Genomic DNA, 20,611 nt, shown 5'->3' with positions numbered 1-20,611 from the left:
AACGTGTTTACATTTATTTAATTACTATTTCTTGCTTTCTTTTTCCATGGAATTAGTTTCTTGAAACAGTTTTTTTTTTTTACTTCTTATTCTCTATTACTTTTCTTGATCTTTAAAAATTTCTCAGTAAACCCTGATGTTTTCACATAAAATGTTAAATTAGGGAGGAATTGCTTAACACATTGTAACGGAAAAAAAAAAAACCCAAAACAATCTGCAACAAAACAAAATAAACCTAGAAGAGAAACCTATTAATCTTTATAAATAATGGAAACACAGTATATAAAAAAATTTAAGAGCAGTAAGCTTTTAGAACATTTTAAAATAAGAAATCACTATGAGGACCTCTCCTATCAGTGGATGTGGGGAGGGGCATGCGTGAAGAAGGGGGAGAGAGGGTGGGACCGGGAGGAGAGGAGGGAGGGGCTCATGGGGGGGATACAAAGTGAATAAAGTGTATTTAATAAAAAAAGAAAAAAAAAAGAAATCACTATGTTGTCATACATCCCCTTTCAAAAATATCATTTGATTTACACTATTACTTTTATTTAAGAAATGTTTTGTCATTTTTATTTAAGAGAATGTAGTGTATGCTAATATATCAATGTCTCTAATATATTAGATGTTCTATATTCAACATATTGCTCTATAATAAAAGTATTAAAAAATCTATTAGAAAAATGAACTGCAAATTAAGAATCCCAAATACATTAAGTTTCTTCAAGTTACAATTTCTGCTTTATTCACTGTTGGGTTCTTTTTTTTTTAATTTTTTAAAGTAATTTATTTAATTTTTATTTTATGTGCATTAGTATGAAGGTGTCAGATCCCTTGGAATTGCCGTTACGGACAGTTGTGAGCTTGCCACGTGGGTGCTGGGAAATGAACCCAGGTCCTTTGCAAGAGCAGAGAGCGCTTTTAACCACAGCCCCACACTTTTGGGTTCCTTTTTTTTTTTTTTTTTAAAGATTTATTTATTATTTATACAGTATTCTGCCTGCACAACAGAAGAGGGCACCAGATCTCATCATAGATGGTTGTGAGCCACCATGTGGTTGCTGGGAATTGAACTCAGGACCTTTGGAAGAACAGACAGTGCTCTTAACCTCTGAGCCATCTCTCCAGCCCCCCACTTTTGGGTTCTTAATAAGATCTGTATTAAACAGTTATAGAGGGGTAAGAATTAGCGTAAGAACTAGCAAAAGGATGTAGAAACTGAATTTTAATTATAATGTGTGAGAAAGCTGATGTTTTTAGAAAACCTGTAATAAGCATTTGAATATATATTTGAGTTGATGACACAGATTATCTGTCAGTGAGAACGGGACTAACACATGTGAATTATTACCTGTTGTATGCAAGAAGGAAAAAACAAACCACACAAGCAGGGTGTGGTGGTACATGCCTTTAATCTCAGCACTTGGGAGGCAGAAGCAGGCAGATTTCTATAGAGCGAGTTCCAAGACAGCCAGGGCTGTTGCACCTATAAACCCTTTACCAACAAACCAACCAATCAACCAATGAGCAAGCAAAAAGACAGCACTTATACTTACACTACATTTAGTGGTAAGGTATGGCTGCATAGTCATGGCATGTTTAACCATGAGTTGGGGTCTTATTTTGCTGAATAAGAACAAAGTGGTTATACAAGCTACCAATCTCCCAGAATTCACACCTTTGTTGTCTGAGTCTGAAAAACAAAAAAAGAGAGAAGATATTTGTAGTTACAAGTACCAATGAGAATATTAAATAATGGAAGAGACAAAAAATGAATTTGGATCAGTGCTTTATGCAGTTAAACAAAACACTGTTCAAAGGAGGCTAGTTAGGAGATAGTTTGGTTCTTAAAAAAATACTTATTTTTAGAGATTAGTAATGTTGAACATTAGCAGATATTAAAATCATCAATGAAGCCTATAATAAGAAAAATAGAAAAAGAAAAAAAAGAGGTACACATGGAAAATAGAAAAAAACGTACAGAAAAATGACAATAGGCCCTGTGTAAGAAAAGAATGGGCTGGAGATATGGCTCAGTGGTTAAAAGCACTGGCTGCTTTTCCAGAAGTTCTGAGTTCAATTCTCAGCAACCACATGGTGGCTCATAGGCATCTATAAGATCTTGTGCCGTCTTCTGGCACACATGCAGGCAGAACACTGTATACGTAATAAACAAATCTTTAAAAAAAAAAGAAAAAAGAAAACACCTGCAGTTCCCTTGGGTGGTATAAATGCCATCTCAGCTAGAGGCATTCAGTCCTAATGGAGTAACTGAGGGCTACTGCTGCTCTTCAATACGCACATCAGAAAATGGGAAGCGATAGTAATAGTCTGTGCTTTTAAGTAATAGGTACCAATTATACTTATGATTTTTAGTAATTACTGAGAACAGAGGATTTCAGATGGGACTGACAATTATATTAAAAATTTCAACAGATTAAAAACTAGGATTAAAAATATTCAACACATTATCAAACACGAAAATTAAGAGAATTTTGCAAAACTATAAATAATATTAGAAATACAGCATAATAGTAAAAAATATTTTAATATTTAATATAATTTCTTTCAAAGTTTTCTGTAATTTAAATAATACCAAATAGGTTTGTGATGACATTAAGAAAACATATTGGACTATGGACTTCATTCATATTCAATGACATCTAAAAGTACATATTGAAAGATGTGTAGAAGAGACAAGATTTACGCTTTTACTACACTGTTTTATCTAGTTAATCTTACAGTATAATTAAAATGAATCATCAAACATAAATTCATATCATGAAAACCAAATTACCCTTAAACACAATGTAGCTAATTATTAGGCAAGCAAAACTAGAGGTAAAACTGAGAAAAAGTCCAAAATAGACTAATATGTAAAATTTCTTACCAGCTAGAGATTCCTCATATTTAAGAATATGCTCAACTAGGTTATCAACAAGTTGAGTACAAGCCTTCTTCACAGGTTTATATGAGGAATCCTCTTCAGACTTCAACAACTATATATGTACACATATAAAAAAAAATCCCAGCAAAATTATTCATCAGGCAATAATAACATTCATTAAGTGCCAATAAGCATTTTCAGTTCTTAATATTAAAATACAAATAAAGCAAAAATACATGACATATTTAAAAATATCCTATATCAATAATTTGCAAAGGCAACAATTTTAGTATGAAGTATTTAAACTGCTGTGCATAGGGTCTGATATTAGAGAGATGCAGGAAAAGTAACTTTTCTCTTTCATGTCAGCCAGGTCCACAGAATATTACCCAGTGCTAGCTAAATTATTTTAAACAATAAATGTATCTGAATTATACATTAAGCTTTTAATTATAAAACATAATGACATATTCTTTGAGAGATTTCTTCTGCTTCATTCTTTGCCAAACCATTAAACTGTGCTTAAAAATACTATGAAGAACAATAAGGAGGATAGAGAGAAGCCTATCTCTAGTCAAAAAAGTAAAACCAATTCAATCTTACAACCACAGGCCACTGGAAAAGATGACATAAGGTCTATCTGTTCTGGTAATAATCATTAAGTGAATATTCCTAGGGATATTTTAAAAAGGCACTTCATTTCTGTGGATAGTTTCCCAGAGCTATCAGACATAACTTTCTGCAATAACATAAACACTGCATCTTCATGTTGTCTGACAGAGTTGCAACAAGTCATGAGGATCGTATGAGAGGAACTAAAATGATGTAAGACAAAAAATTCAAATTTAAAAAATGCATTATTTTACTTTTATTATCCATGCACTATTTTTACTATCCATACAAGATGCATGGACCAGGAAGCATTTACATACAAAGAGCACTGGGTTGCCTGCTTTTCTGAGTCTTAGTGCAGAAAAGTATAAGTTCCTTTCTTGCTGTTTGTATGTATGTATTTATGTATGTGTGTATGCATGCATGTACACATGCATTTATATGTATGTGAGTGTTTTGCTTTTAAGTATGTCTGTGTACCAAGTGCATGCTTGGTGCTCGTGGAGGTCAGTGGAAGGTGTTGGATCTCTAGGAACTGGAGTTTTGGGTGGCTGTAATTTGCCATTTGGGTGAAGGCCTGCACTACCATGTCGAACACTGGTAGTTTTTGTTTGTTTGTTTGCTTTTGAAATTTCCAACTTCAACAAAGGTAACTTGAGTAGTGTTTTGGGACTTGTGTTATTTCAGACAGTAGATTTTATTATTTCACTGCTATACAGCAAGTCCTCTTTGTATACTGCAAGCTATGTACTCAGTCTCTGGCTGAAGACTAACTCAGATGTTAATAATTGTATGTACTTATGTATGTATTCTAATTCACATACACAATTTTTTTGAATATGCATTTTGGAGTACAAATACTGGGCCACAACACATATGAATATTCAACTTTTAAAGAAAATATTATCAAATAGTATGTCCCAAAGTGATTGTATAGTACGAAAAAAAAAAAAAACCCTCTTATGTGAAATGCTTGAGACTAAAAGTCTTCTAGATTTTAGTATCTTTGCACAGAGCAAGGGAAGATACCTGGGCAAGGAACAGAAATCTAAATATTAAAACTCATTTAAGTTTCATCTACTCACATAAGTTGCTTGAAAGTAATTTTTATATGTTTTGAGTTTTGAGTTTCCAGGTGTGGAATTTTCTTTTTTCTATCTTGGTGTTTGAGACAGGCTCTGGCCATCCTGGAAGTCACTCTGTAGACTAGGCTGGCCTTTAAACTCACAGAGCTCTGCCCGCCTCTGCCTGCTGAGTGCTGGGACTAAAGGTGTGCACACTGCCACCAGAGCTGTGCAATTTTCAATCTGTGCAGTCACCCCAGTGCTCAAACATTTCCAACTTGGGAGTATCTCAGATTTTAGATTTCTAGAGGAGAAAGGCACAGCCTTAACTGAGTGGCATTGTTTACAGACACTATTGTTTTTGTTATTTAGATCTATTTGTTATTATTTTATGTGCATGAGTTTTTGCCTGCATGTATGTGTTTCTATCACCTGCATGTCTGGGGACTTCAGTGGTCAGAAGAGGGTGTCAGATTCTCTGGGACTGGAATTACAGATGGGTGTAAGCTGTCATGTGGATAACGGGACTTGAACTCAGGTCTTATGCAAAGATCAAGTCTCCTTAATTCTTTCTTTTCAACTGGGTGCCACTTGGGAGGCAGGGGCAGGAAGATCTTGAGTTTGAGGCCAGCTTGGTCTACAGAGCTGAGTTCCAGGACAGCCAGAGCTGCACAGAGAAACCCTGTTTTGAAGAGACAAACAAACAAACAAACAAACAAACCTCTCTCTTCTTTTGTGTTTGACATTCTTTCTAGGTAGCCTGTTGTATCTGAATTCAAGATCTTAATGTTTTTAATCCAAGCACTCTGAAAGCAGAGGCAGGCAGATCTTTTGTAGAGTTCCAGACCACCAGGTCTACACATTGAGACCCTGGCTTCAAAACAAAAACAAAAACAAACAAAAAAATTGGGGGGGGGGACTAGTTATAAGTGAACTCATATAGTATGCTTGCTTTGCACTCAGAAAACTTTTAACTTCAACTCCCAGCAACACAAAGGGAAACATGTTAATAGAATCTTAAAAACATAACATAAATTAGGAAAACGTATACAATATTCATAGCAATAACTCTTCTCAACAATTAATGTTAAGAACTTTTAGTTCTTAATTGAAGATGAACATATCACAAATACAGACAAGGGCTACATTTTACACTGTTCACTTGGCAAAATTTGAGAGATCAGATGATAAATATTAAGTGACAGAAAAGTTAATGAACTAAAGGCTAGAAATGTTGATTTGCGCTTGTTTATAAATATATAACAGAAATAATGATAACACTTTTCTGCAGAAGTCTTTCTTTCTCTAAAAATTGGTGTATGTGTGAATTTGAAGCTAACTAATTTAGTACTTTGATTCCCTAAGAAATTATTTCCCATATACTGATTGTTGATTTACAAAAAAAAAAAAAAAAAAAAAATCAATTCTATACAAATGTAAGTTTCTGAGATTTGTTAAATGGGACATATGCTCTATCTCTGGAAGTATGAGAATGTTCAGTGTGCTATGTACTCTCCATCCATGTATTCTAAGAAAGGTTTTGGGCCTCCGGGTGGGGAGAGTGAGTTCAGAGGAGCATTTATTGCTCTTCCAAAGGACCTGAGTTCAGTTTCCAGCACCCATGTTGGGAGACTCAAGCATCTTTAATACTAGCTTCAGGGGCTCCAATGCTTTCTCCTCTGGCACATGTGCACACATATACACACAATTTAAAAAGGAATCAGTCTTTAAAATTTCATTCATTAAATGAAACTGTTATATACTGAACTAATCACAAAGTCACAAGTAAATTAAACTGCTGTAATTAAAGTAGGACAATACAAAAAAGGAAACTGGACAACTAATTAAGCAGGACTAAAAAGCAAAGACAAAAACTAAGTGAAACTATCATTCAGAAACTACAGATCTGGCCACCTCTCTTTATTCTAGTTGGCTAAATAATAAATAGCAAAATTTTTATTTTTCTGTAGTAATCCTAAAAAAATACCAGTTACTTATTTAATAATTTCTTATAATCATAAGAAGAAATATGTGGTTTTAAAGGTTTTAGAAATGATTATGTCGTCTTTGGATTGGCTGACACAACTTTACTTGGAAGACTGCAAGGCTGTGTAATTCAAAACTACTTCTTTGATTTAGAAAAGAAATGCTCCCAAACAGATCTTAAAAAGAAAAGAAAAAAAAAAAAAAGAAAAAAAAAAAAAAAAAAAGAAACACGAATTACAAAAAGATCCTAAGATATTAGATAGGAAAAACAGGCCAATACCACAAATACATTTATGAGAATATTTTGAAATTTCAAAAGAATTAATTTGTCATTATACACTACCGTACCAAAATGGCTTAGGTCTAAAAAAAATTAACAGTACCAAGAAATCTTAAAAATATGGAGCAGGTAGAATGCTCACACATTGCTGGTAAAAATGTAAAAGAATTTAGACATTTTTGAAAAATACAGTTTAGCAGTTACTAAGTCACCATATGACCCAATAATCTTTTTTTTTTTTTTTTGAGACAGGGTTTATTCATGTAGCCTTGGCAAACTTGATATATATATATATATAAATAAACTTGACATATATATATATACACACACACATATACATACTACATATGTATATATTTTATATACGAATATATAAAATATTAATATATAAAATATTAAGGTCTGGAAATTAGTTCAGGGTAGAAATCGTCCTCCTTATGTATGAGGTTCAGGGTTTGATCCCTAGCACTGAACAAGTAAAAAAACCAGAATCTCTTCTTTAAATAAAGAAAAAAATGTCTCTGTCTCTCTCTCTTTCACACACACACACACACACACACACACACACACACACGTGTGTGTGGTAGTCAGAAGGATCTCTGACTCTAGAGTTTTGAAAGCAATCTTGAGGAAAAAAGTGAGATGTTGCCTCCAAAAAAGTAAAAAAGCGAAGGATTGGAAAAATGATTCAGCAGTAGAAGAACTGGCGAGTTTGACGACCGTGGTTCAAATCCTGAATACCCACAATAAAAGCTGAGCACATGTCTGTGACCTCAGCACTGACTGGTGGAGGAAATACGTGGAGATTGGGAGCTTGCTGGTTAGCCAGCCTAGGCAAATTGGTGAACTTCAGATCTGGTGGGCTCAAGAGAACAAGACTGAGAATGAAAGGACACTTAACATTCTCTTGTAACTTCCACACATACGCACACATCTTTATACCACACATACTGCCTATCTCCTACTCACGGACTGCAAACATGCTGATAACGCTTAGAGATGGGAGATGAATACTCTTATTTGAGAATTTCTGAAAGCACCAATTGTGGTTATATTTTGTAATATGCCCAATACTTATATATTTGTTATTTCTATATCTACTTATAGATCTCATAATACTCTTTACATCAGCAGATCTCAACCCATGGGTCCAGACCCCTTTGGGGGTCAGACATACCTGGCATGCCCAATATTTACATTACGATTCATAACTGTAGCAAAATTACAGTTATAAAGTAGCACAGAAGTAACTATGGTTTGTGGTCACCATAAAATGAATAACTGTATTAAATGGTCATAACATTAGGAAGGGTGAGAACCATTGCTCTAGATTAAAGGGATAAGAAAAAAAATTATCTGAGAACACAAGGAACTTCCCAGAGACTCATACTCCAACCAAGGACTATTCATGGAGATAACCTAGAACCCCTGCACAGATGTAGCACATGACAGTTCAGTATCCAAGTGGGTTACATAGTAATGGGAAGAGGGACTGTCTCTGACATAATCTGATTGGCCTGCTCTTTGATCACCTCCCCCTGAGGAGAGAGCAGCCTTACCAGGCCACAGAAGATGACAATGCAGCCACTCCTGATGTGATCTAATAGACTAAACTCAAAAGGAAGGAGAAGAGGACCTCCCCTATCAGTAGACTTGGGGAGGGGCATGCGTGAAGAAGAGGGAGGGAGGATGGGATCGGGAGGAGCTTATGGGGGATACAAAGTGAATAAAGTGTAATTAATAATAAATAAATAAATAAATGAAAAAATTATCTGAAAGTGGGGGTAGAACTTCAATGAGTAATTCAGGAAACTTTTTTAGAAACTGATTCAATAAGAAAATTAAAAGACATAGCTTAACATACTCAAATATGTTTTCCCTATTGAAACACAAATATTTAATAACTGAAAAATTCATTTAAAAATGCTAAAGACCCTTTATTAAATTTTATGTTATCAAATTTACACTCACATTTTGAAGGAGTTGCTCAAACCAGTCATATCCAGTATCTCTACATGCTGCAACCTAAGGCAAAAGATGATAAAACTATTAGGATAAAGCATTTATACATTATAAAGGCCGAGCAGGTTATATTGAAAAATATATATGCATATACATATATACATGTAATAAAGAGGACAAGACATTGAAATAGAGCAAGGAGGGGTACATGGGAAGGTTTGGAGGGAGAAAAGGGAAGAGAGAAAGGTTGAAATTGAATTACATCTCAAAATTTTAAAAAAGACATTTATTTTAAAACAGATATTTTAGTTATATTATGGCATGAAATATGTCTTTTTTAATTTGGAAGATTATAAAGTTAATTATTTTTCTCAGTAATGCAAAGACTTGTCAATTGGAAAACATTAAAAAATTAGTTTAATTATTAAAAAGACTAATATGGTATCAAATCATAAAAAATAGCTTATGCCATATTCTATCATAAAAATCTGTGAGGTTTTAAACAATGAAAATAAAAATGTTTCTTTTTTTGTTTATTTTATATTAATTATAGTTTATTTACCTTGTATACCAGCTGTAGACTCCTCCCTCATTCCCTCCCAATCCCACCCTCTCTTCCTCATCTCTTCCTTGCCCCTCTCTAAGTTCACTGATAGGGGAGGACCTCCTCCCCTTCCACCTGACCCTAGCTTATCAGGTCTCATCTGGACTGGCTGCAATGTCCTCTTCTGTGGCCTAGCTAGGCTGTTCCTCCCATGGGGGGTGGAGGTCAAAGAGCCAGCCACTGAGTTCATGTCAGAGACAGCTCCTGTTCCCCTTACTAAGGTAACCCACTTGGATACTGAACTGCCATGGGCTACATCTGAGCAGAGGTTCTAGGTTATATCCATACATGGTTCTTGGTTGGAGATACAGTCTCATAGAAGACCCCTGTGCCCAGATATATTTGGTCCTTGTGGAGCTCCTATCCTTTCCACATCATACTAACTCCCCGTTCTTTCATATGATTCTCTGCACTCTGCCCAAGGTTTGCTTATGAGTCTCAGTATCTGCTTTGATAGACTGCTAGGTAGAGTCTTTTAGAGGCCCTCCTGTCCTGTTTCTTGTTTTCTCCTACTCCCAATGTTTCTTAACCCTCCAGATGATAGATTTATTGCTAACAGTGAAAATGGAGATGATCATGTAACTGAGTATATAAAATAGCTAATATTCAATACACAGAAAGCATTCTGGGTCAGAAAATTATAGTTCAATTATGTAATAATAATAACTACTTAATGCTATGTGCAGGTTGCTAGCCCAGGAATATACAGCTCTCCTGTTTTTTCCCCTCTGTTTTCAATTATTGAAGAATAGGAAGACATCAGTATCAGTGCTTGTATGTATAGGAATCAAGAAATTGAACCATGTGCAGTCTCCTTTTACTTAAACCCCAGAAATAGATGGTAGGCACAGCTAGGTACTTCATCATTGCCTCTCCCCTTCAGAAGATGGAGTGGACTTCAACTAGCATTGCACTCACAGTGACCACACACTTGTGTCCATCCTTCTTACCACATCAGTGATGTTTAAGATTTTCCTTGTCATTGCTTCTTTGTCATTATGTGGAGTTGGAGTAAACCAGAGTTTTTGGAATGTTTCATTTACTAGTTTCTAGAAGAAAAAGAATACCAATCAATTACTAACAAAAACAGCAAACTTTTATGGCCCAACACAAAAGTATAGCTAGACAAAAGAAAATTTCAGGACTTTATTATAAATTTCCTCATGATTAAAACAACCAATTGATTTTCCGAATTATAAACTTTTCCAAATGGGTGATTTCAAATAATGGATGGGTAAAACTATGTTTAACCTACAGCTTCTGCATAAAATACTTAAAAAAAAAATAAATAAAAAGAAATGTCTGTTGTGAGCCTGTGTGCAAGCACCTGCAGGAGCCAGAGGAAGTTTTGGATCCTGTGGAAGTGGAGTACAGGTGGTTGAGAGCCACCTGGTACAGTGCTGGAAATCGAACCTGGGTTTTCTTTAAGAGCAGCAAACACACTGATAAGTCATCTCTCCAGCCCTTGAAATGTTTTTGATCAGACTAAAACCACTTTTATGGCTGTGTGTGTGTGTGTGTGTGTGTGTGTGTGTGAGAGAGAGAGAGAGAGAGAGAGAGAGAGAGAGAGAGAGAGGAGAGAGAGAGAGGAGAATACTCATTAGTGCACATAAGCAACCAACAGGAAGGACATCAGGTGTCTATCAGTGTGCCACCTCGCTGCCGTGAGACGCGATTCTCACTGAACTGGAAGCTGTTTTTGCTGGATCAGCTAGGCATTGAGCCCTCAGAGTCTGCCTATCTCTACCTGCCGAATGCTAGGGTTACAGGCACATCTTTTTATGTGTGTGCTGGGGATTTGAACTCAGGGCCTCATGTTTGCAAAACAAGTGTTCTTACCCACTGCTATTTACATAGCTTCCTTTTATTGTTTTAAAAGGGAGAAACGTGTGGGATAGTTTTCTATGAACCTGACAAAGCTAATATTATCAGAGAGGAGGGAACCTCAATTAAGAAAATATCTCCCGAGTTCTATAAGAAAGCAAGCAGAGGGAGCAAGCCAGTAAGCAGCAATCCTCCATGGCCTCAGCATGAGCTCATGTTTCCAGGTTCCTGCTCTGCGTGAAGTTCCTGTCCTGACCTCTTCCAAGGATGAACAGCAATGTAACTGTGAGCCAAATATGCCCTTTTCACCCCAAAGTGCCTTTGTTCATGGTGTTTCATCACAGCAATAGCAACCCTAACTAGGACAGAAATTGGTACCAGGAAAGTGGGGTACTGGTGTCACAGACCTGGCCGTGTTATTTGGCAGGAAGGACTTCAGAACTTTAGGCAAGTAAAGCCAGGGAGGCTTGACTTATGAAGTTTTAGAAGGAATGATGAAAGTACCTACTGACTCTATCAGGGCCATCTGCTTTTTTGAATTAAGAATGTGTGGTTCTGGGGCTGAAGAATCAGCCGCTACTAACAATATACCAGAACCACTGAAGAAAACCTTTGCTTTACTCAATTGATGTTGGTCAGCTGGCACTGAAAAACTGGCATTGATTGAAAAGAGAACAGCGCCAGGCTTGGTGGCCCATGCCTGCAATCCCAGCACTCAGAGAGGTAGAGGCAGGAGGATCACTGTGAGTTCGAAGCCAGCCTGGTCTATATGACGAGTCCAAGACAGAGCCAAGGATACAAAGAGAAACCCTGTCTTAAAAACAAAACAAACAAACAAAAAAACCCAAACAAACCCAAATGGTGAGACTATCATCACTGAGGTAGACTCTTTTGGAATGTGTTTCCTCAGAGTCAGCACTAGCAAGCACTGTACTCAGAGGCGGCCAAACTTAGTCATGTCTAAGGGTCTCCCAGGTTGTACTGGTTTTGAAGACATGAAGGGTCCACAGAAGAGCAGGTGAGGTCTGGCACTGTTAAGAGGCAAGGAGAGGCCTCTTGACAAAGTGTTCCCAGAGTAGCAGTAGCCCAGGACCAAAGGGGTGCTGGAGAAGAGTTAAGGTTTTGCACCGTGAAGACAGCCTATTGGTGAAAGTGCAGCTAAACTGCAGAAGACCCCAGCATTTTGAAGACACCAGTACCATGGGATGACTGCCAAGAGCAGCAGCAGCCATACAGTGGACCCAGCCTGAGTCTAGAAGAAAAGCTGTGTGTGTGTTGCAGCGTGGGGAACCTGAGATGCGACCAGACCCTTTGGAGGAGCCCAGAATATTGTGAGTAAGTCCGATATTAGAGATTGAGTGATTTACACTGGTGAAGTGTGGTTTTGCATTTATCTGATAGTTGACTCTGCCCTGGTTTTCCCTCTTGAAACTAGAAAGTATTTAACTTAATTTTGAGGCTTTCTACTTTAAGAGACTTTGAATTTTTTTTTTTTTAAAAGAGACTAAATTTTTAAAGTATTTGAATTTCTAAGACTGTGAGACTTTTTATGTTTGTAATGTGATGTTTCTATTTTGATGTGGTGTTTATATTAATGTGTTACCTTGAAGATGAACAAGAAAGTCAAGGTTGGGACTTTCCAGCGATTTGTTTATGTGGCAAGCTGACAAGGAGTCGACTCTGCCGGATAGTTTTACATCAGCTAGATACCAGGTAAAGTCCTCTGAGAGGAGAGAACCTCAATTAAGAAAATGCCCTATAGACTGTAGGCAAGTCTGTAACTGAAAACCAAGAGCATACTATTTAAAAAAATCAAGATAATTTCAATTTAGTTATTTTTTGGATAGAATACAGTTTGTATAGTTAAATACATAAACACTGTATTGGCAGAATAAATTGGAACATATCACATTTTATTACTATAACATCAAAAAACAAAATGAAAAAAAATCAGGCTCAATAAGCATCTAAATAATTTTAAACATTAAAAAAAAAGTTCAGACTGGAGAGATGGCTCAGAGGTTACGAGCACTGGCTGCTCTTCTGGAAGTCCTGAGTTCAATTCCCAGCAACCACATGGTCTCTCACAACTATCTATAATTAGATCTGGTGCCCTCTTCTGGAGTGCAGGTATACATGCAGACAGAACATTGTATATGTAATAAATAAATATAGCTTAAAAAGAAATTCTATATGATCAGATTTTCATCTTACCTTAATGCCCTCTTCATCATTGACTCTACGAATCATTTTTACACACATTTCTGTAATTTTTGGAAATGTCGGTTGTTCAATACAGATGTCTCTTAAAATCTTTATTACTCTTTTCCTGACACTGATACCAGTATCCTAAGAATAAAATGTATTTTCAAATGTTAGGAAAATCAGATGTTTTAGGTGTGTGAAATCTGACATAATGAAATTAAAGATTTCCTATAAGTATTCCCTATTTGTTAACTAAAAATTATGTTTCATATATTTTTAAAGTATGATACGTGAAAATATCTATAGTTAGTAATGAACTCAAGACCAGAGAATAAATTTAACGGATTTGAATAAGAAGATAAACTTTTAGAATAGTGTCTGCTATTTCAAAATATGTCTATGATGTAAACAACAAAGTGTTTAAACTAAGTCAAATAAAATTTTTGGCACTAACTACTCCTGTATATACTAATGGTAACAAATCCTTGTCATTGCAGTAATACAAAATTTTGTGTGCTAATGCATCTATGTATAGTTCTATAAGAAATCAACATGCTTGACGTGGGTGTTGTGTCTGTCATGGAAGTAATTCTTATACAGACAGACAGACAGACACACACACACACACACACACACACACACACACACACGCACATGCATACACATTCACTACAATGACCATGTAATTATTCTAGAGTCCTGTCCAAGAACAGTTGATTATCATGTATAATTACAATCAATTATTGATTACAAACTGGATAACATTAATTGAAAAATGGATTTTATTTTCACCAATGATTAAGTTTATAATGAGTAGCTTGCCTCTCTTCTTTAGAATAGTGCCATAGTTCACAAAATAGGTAATACATATAAAAAGGTAATTGGTATTTATACTTTTAGATTAATTTAAAACAAGGTGTGTTGTTTAAGGCAAATTATATTCATAAATTACTATAAAATATAAGAAAAATACCAATATTCTTTCAATCAGCATATCATAATACTGCTCAGCAAGCTGAGGTCGACAAAGGACAAATCGACCTAGTAATTCCACTGCTGCCTCTCGAACACTAGTGGAGTTATCCATTAATCGTCCATGAACTCCTCGCTGCATGTCAAGCTAAAGCAGAGTGAGAGAAATGTCATTTACAGCAGCAGAGATAAGCTTCAAATCTGAGGAGAAACGCAAAAAAAGTTCTGCTCTTACCCTTGCTAAAATACTGGGGTCTACAGCAACAACCTCAGACAAACACTTCATGGCTTTTGTTCGAACGGCAATTGCATTTTCACCAAGAACTCGTAGTATCTACCAAGCAAACATTAACATACTCATTCATTTTAAAATACTTAAAAATTAACAAAATATAGTATGAAAACATGAAAGAACCCTATCTACAACTTACTTTTATTTTTTGTGTGAGTAAACTATACATCACCTTACTGGTCCAAAATCTTAACTTAGAAAACTAGTACACCTGGAAACGCATACTGCATTTTGGGGTATTTTTCTTTTACCTTGGTATTTTCATTAAACGTACTGCTGGGTATACATTTAAGAACACAGAGCTCCACTAAAACCTATGTATAACTTTTATCAAAGACAGTATTATTTGCCATGACTTGATAACTGAACAATTTATTTCTATGTCATACCAACACATGCCCATTTGTTTATACAACAACATCAGTATGTAGAAGGCAGAATCACTCACTAAAGACACATGAACATCAAGGACAAGAGATAAGTGCTGCTTACACAATCCTTTAAAACTACCCTCAGCAATGATCACATACTGTCCACCATCTCCAAAAGTAACCAGAATTTAAAAAAAAAAAAAATCAGTCAGATCAATCAATTTACCTGTGTCAAATAAATATCAAAGCTCTGGGCAAACGGCCTCATAGAGGCCAAGTATCGAACAATCAAGCACGCATCATCATAGTCCACAGTATCAGAGTTCATCCTACAAGAGAAGGCACTAACTTTATAGGTTCTTTTGAATGGACATCCACGGTACAAACATATCTAACACTTTTTTCCCTGTATCTTACTTTAATGTGCTGAACTGAGAAGGTGTGGTTTTGATAATGCTTCTAAGAAACTTTTTCCGGTTCTCAGCTCTATGCATTATTTGACCAGTTGTCTCAATTTCTTTTGCGTGATGTGTTCCATCAGACGATTCTTCATCTTTTTGTGATTTCATTGCCTTTTCTGTTTCCAGAGTCGTGTCACGGAACCACTGGGCTATATAGAATTTACGAGAAAACTGGAAAGACATTAGACAGTTTGAGTTGATGCAATTAATAACATTTCTAATTAGGAATGGAAGGAGTAAGATCTTTAAAACAACCTCTATCAGACAGAAGCGGATTTAGAGACATAAAATTCTAAAATATCCTGACTTGCAGAATTTTTCATTTTTTACATTTAACTATAAATTTAATTGTTAATGTAAACGACTAATAAAAAAACTATTAAATATATAGTACTAGTACCAAATACTTAAGGTAGACATTCATATGACTCAGTAAGATTCAATGATAAAACTATTTGGAAAGTTTAGAATAAATGTATAAAAGACTGCCACCTGTTTTTAACTCTTGTCTCATCTGTGCAAGAAATACACAAGTTAATAAATACATGATTGAGCACTGCAGCCCTTCTATATATCTGTTCTATGACTAAAGATTAGAAATCTGTAGTCACAGAATGACTTATTGTAAATATACTTACCATATATTTTGTACATTAAGAATGTACACCAAAATTTTAATCTAGAAATAAAAAATTGTTAACAGGTAAAATAAAACAGGTTGTTGTAACTCTTTTATCACACCAGCTTAAAAGAAAGTTGAAAACAGCCCATTACGGGCACAGTATTACTTATGAACTTATGGCGGGCCTACAAAATGTACACATTGTATGTGTGACCTATAATATTCTGAATATATTAGTTTTCAAAGAATTATATAGATGTGACAGCTTCTTTGTATGTACTGCCAGATCATTTACAGCACCAGGTGGCCTATACTCATTTTTAGGATTTAGCCTAGACTTAAAGATAATCTATAAGCCAGGCTGTGGTGGCGCATACCTTTAATCCCAGCACCCAGGAGGCACAACAGGTGGATTTCTGAGTTTAAGGCTAGCCTGGTCTACAGAGTGAGTTTTAGGATAGCCAGGGATACACAAAAAAAACACTGTCTCAAAAATCCAAAAAAAGATGGTTGTTGCCGAAAAACTCAAGTGACAACACATAATGAAGAGGATGTGGAGAAAGGAGAACCCTCCTCTATTGCTGGTGGGAATGTAAACTTGTACAACCATTTTGGAAATCAATCTGGCGCTTCCTCAGACAATTAGGAATAGCGCTTCCTCAAGATTCCAGCTATACCACTCCTAGGCATATATCCAAAAGATGCTTAAGTATACAACAAGGAAATTTTGCTCAACCATGTTCATAGCAGCTTTATTCGTAATAGCCAGAATCTGGAAACAACCCAGATGTCCCTCAACTGAGGAACGGATATAGAAATTGTGGTACATTTACACAATGGAATACTACTCAGCAATTAAGAACAAGGAAATCATGAACTTTGCGGGGAAATGGTGGGAACTAGAAAAGATCATCCTGAGTGAGGTATCCCAGAAGCAGAAAGACACACATGATATATACTCACTTATCAGTGGATATTAGACATATAATATAGGATAATCATACTAAAATCTGTACACCCAAAGAAGCTATGCAAGAAGGAGGACCCTGGGTAAGGTGCTCAATCCTCATTCAGAAAGGCAAGTGGGACAGACATCAGAAGAGGGAGAAAGCAAGGAGGACAGGACATGATAGCCTACTACAGAGGGCCTCTGAAAGACTCTACCCTGCAGACTATCAAAGCAGATGCTGAGGCTCATAACCAAACTTTGGGCAGAGTGCAGGGAATCTTATGAAAGAACAGGGAAATAGTAAGACCTGGAGAAGAGAGGAGCTCCACAAGGAGAGCCACAGAACCAAAAAATCTGGGCCCAGGGGTCTTTTCTGAGACTGATACTCCAACCAAGGACCATTCATGGAGATAACCTAGAACCCCTGCACAGATGTAGCCTGTGGCAGTTCAGTCTCCAAATGGGCTTCCTAGTAAGGGGAACAGGGACTGTCTCTGACATGAACTCAGTGGCTGGCTCTTTGATCACTTCCCTCTGGAGAGGGGTGGGGGCAGCCTTATCAGGCCACAGAGGAAGACAATGCAGCCAGTCCTGATGAGACCTGAGAGGCTAGGGTCAGAGGAAAGGGGAGGAGGTACTCCCCTCCCAGTGGACTGGGGAAGGGGCATGAGGGAGGGAGCGTGAGATTGGAAGGGGATGAGGGTGGAGGCTACAGCTGGGATACAAAGTGAATAAATTGTAATAAACAAATAATTATATTAAAAAATCCAAAAAAGAAAGAAAAAATCTTTCATTTTCTTTCCCTCTAAGTTTTCAATTTACTTTTAAAACATAATTTAATTCAAAAGGCAAAATGAATCTCACCACTAGTGAAGGGTCAGTCTCAGTGTTCTCATCCAAATAATCAAGCAATGCCTTTTGCAATTGTTGGATTTCATCTTCTCCCCCGGAAACCTAGACCACAGTAACAACAACCACAAAATTAGCTTATTTGTCTGTTACTGATCCCTTACCTACTTCTGAAACAGCGTTTCACTATGGCTGGTTTCCAATTCGTGAATCTCTGCTCTAGCCTTCCAAATGAAGGGATTACAGAGAGTAATCGCTAAACTACTGCTGTGTTTTATAAATTGTGTAGACATAAATACAAACCTGACGGGAAAAAAAAAAATCAGAATGAAAACTTAAGGATAGTCATTATAAAGAAACAAAAATAGGATTTCTGAAAAACATAAACTGCTAATCTAAGTCTGGCTTTATGAACTCTATGCCATCTTAAGAAAGCTCATAAGTGGCCAATGTAAATATTATCACAAAAATGTCCTATCCAGGCCCTTCTATGGAATTTACATTAATAAAAATAAAAGATCATTTTTTTCCCCCGGAGTCTGGACTCACATATCTGAGTACTGTTTTGAACTTATTGTATATTTTTTACATTGTGAATGTACATCAAAATTTTAATCTATTAAATAAAAATGTTACCAGATATATGTACTACACATTCAGATAGCTTTATAGTGACTATGGAAGTAATACTTCAGATGTAGAAAGGGAGTGTGTTTGCAGGCTCTGGGAATACAACTGCATTTGCTTAGTGTGGATCTGGGGAATTTGAATTCAGATCCCCATGACTGCATGGTACTTTGTCACTGACTACCTCTCTAGTACTGTTCCCATCATTCTCTGAAGACTATTTCATGATATAACAGGCACTTTAGTGATTTCTTTTACTTTCAGTGTCTCATCTGTGGAATCTTTTATTTCTTCAAGGGAATCCTAGCCCTTTAACTAAAAAATAATAATAAGGTAGATAATAATTACAGAAAAACACCTGAACTGACCTCAGGCATCCACATGCTCATGCACACATGTAACCTTATGCCCATGTGCACACAAACTAGCAAGCACACAAACCACAAATAACATAACATATACCTCCTGCCTCACCCACGCGCAAAATAAAATACAGGGAAAAAGTAAAAAAGACACAAAAGTTAGCTCAAAAGGGGATCTGACTAGTCAAATATAAGAACAATTTGATTATTAAAATAATAATGGGTTGGAGAGATGGCTCAGTGGTTAGAAGTGCTTACTGTCTACTAGAGAACTGCAGTTCAGATCCCAGCACCCACATTTAGTGGCTCATAAATGTCCAAACTCCAGCTCCAAGGAATCCAATGAGCCTTTCTGTTCTATGTGGACACCTGCATTCATACGTATGCATACAAACTGACACAAATAAATAAAATAAAACCAATCTTACAAAAAAAAAAAGAGATGGTAATGGATTCTAATCTAAGTATTATACTCACCAGTAATATAGTAATAGGAAGTTTGCTTTTTATAGGGTATTATATAAATATTTATATATCATATTTGTATTTCTATATAAATTAATTAGTATATAAACATTTACGTGCCAATTCTTATTTGTACAAATATGTACCAAGCAGTAGCAGTCAAAATTGTCACTACTTCAGAAGATTTAACAATCTTTTGAAGACTGTTAAATCATTGACTATTCTATTTCTAGGGCTCTGGATTCAGCAAGGTGGACCTAAAATTTTATTATTATGACAAATTCTTGAGGACTGTCAATGCTGATGCTGCTTTTGCAGGCAATCACATTTTGAAAATCATAGCACTAGAGAATTAAGGGGGAAGGATGGCATAGGTAATGGACATTATGAATTCAAGGTTAGCCTGGAATATACTGAAGGCTCATCATACTCAGGGCCAAATAAAAAAACAAACTTTCCTTGAATCTATAAAAACTATTCTTCTCCCAGACCAAAAGCAAACACGCAAGCCAACTATTTATATATTATTTTAAATTCTTTATTTCAATACCTGTTTTAAAATTCGTTCTATCGACCCTTGATCCATCTTGCTGGTAACAGCATCTTTTCTTAGCCGTGCGGCAACAGTTCCAAGGTAATCAAGAGATGCCACTCTTAAAGCCATTTCCGTTGACTTATTACTAAACTGATGAACCTAAACATCAAAAGTAGGATATTGCTGGGTAAGAATTCATAAAGACAAAAATTCTGTTGCCTACAAACCATTATCATAGTTTCAGAATAGTACTATTGATTACATTTTACAGTTCACAAAGTTAGGTTTCAAAAGTTTTCTAACAATTTATATTATACAACACCACATATACTTTAAAATGAAAAGAGAGATCACAATTCTTTCCATTCCCATATTTTAATGAGGAATTAAAAGTGCCATATGATTTTAGAAATAATCTTTAAAAAATGACAAAATGTTAGTTGCATGCTTTCAAATGGGTAACTGCAATAACTTAGGACTCAATGTTGAGATGTTTTGAACCAATTAACATACCAAATACAACCCCCCACCCTGTAAAACCATCTTAAAAAGCACTGCTATTATATATATAATGAAGTGCTAAAATTTACATTTTTGTTTTCTACAGGTATCAACAATATAATGTACAGTTATACACATGCAAAAATAGATGCAATGTTCATGTTCTTACACATTTTTAAAGAAT

At 35.8% G+C, this 20,611-nt stretch overlaps 1 protein-coding gene across 2 annotated transcripts in view; it reads right to left on the bottom strand.

The window, feature by feature from the left end:
- The window catches only part of Nipbl (NIPBL cohesin loading factor), a 169,056-nt gene that overhangs the window by 22,725 nt on the left and 125,720 nt on the right, over positions 1-20,611 (bottom strand). For both annotated transcript variants that reach the window (XM_060380491.1, XM_060380492.1), the window contains exons 24-34: positions 19,942-20,085; positions 17,953-18,042; positions 15,474-15,688; positions 15,283-15,385; positions 14,629-14,727; positions 14,395-14,541; positions 13,431-13,565; positions 10,343-10,441; positions 8,798-8,851; positions 2,888-2,996; positions 1,554-1,690 (exon numbers count right to left, since the gene is read on the bottom strand). In XM_060380491.1, the coding sequence (XP_060236474.1) occupies positions 1,554-1,690; positions 2,888-2,996; positions 8,798-8,851; positions 10,343-10,441; positions 13,431-13,565; positions 14,395-14,541; positions 14,629-14,727; positions 15,283-15,385; positions 15,474-15,688; positions 17,953-18,042; positions 19,942-20,085 (1,332 nt within the window). The remainder of the gene's footprint in view (positions 1-1,553; positions 1,691-2,887; positions 2,997-8,797; positions 8,852-10,342; positions 10,442-13,430; positions 13,566-14,394; positions 14,542-14,628; positions 14,728-15,282; positions 15,386-15,473; positions 15,689-17,952; positions 18,043-19,941; positions 20,086-20,611) is intronic.

Source organism: Meriones unguiculatus, chromosome 3 (genome assembly GCF_030254825.1).
Source record: "Meriones unguiculatus strain TT.TT164.6M chromosome 3, Bangor_MerUng_6.1, whole genome shotgun sequence".
In the NCBI taxonomy this organism is placed as follows: domain Eukaryota; kingdom Metazoa; phylum Chordata; class Mammalia; order Rodentia; family Muridae; genus Meriones; species Meriones unguiculatus.
Note: the sequence above shows the minus strand (reverse complement) of the source record. Positions and strands in the feature narration are given on the sequence as shown.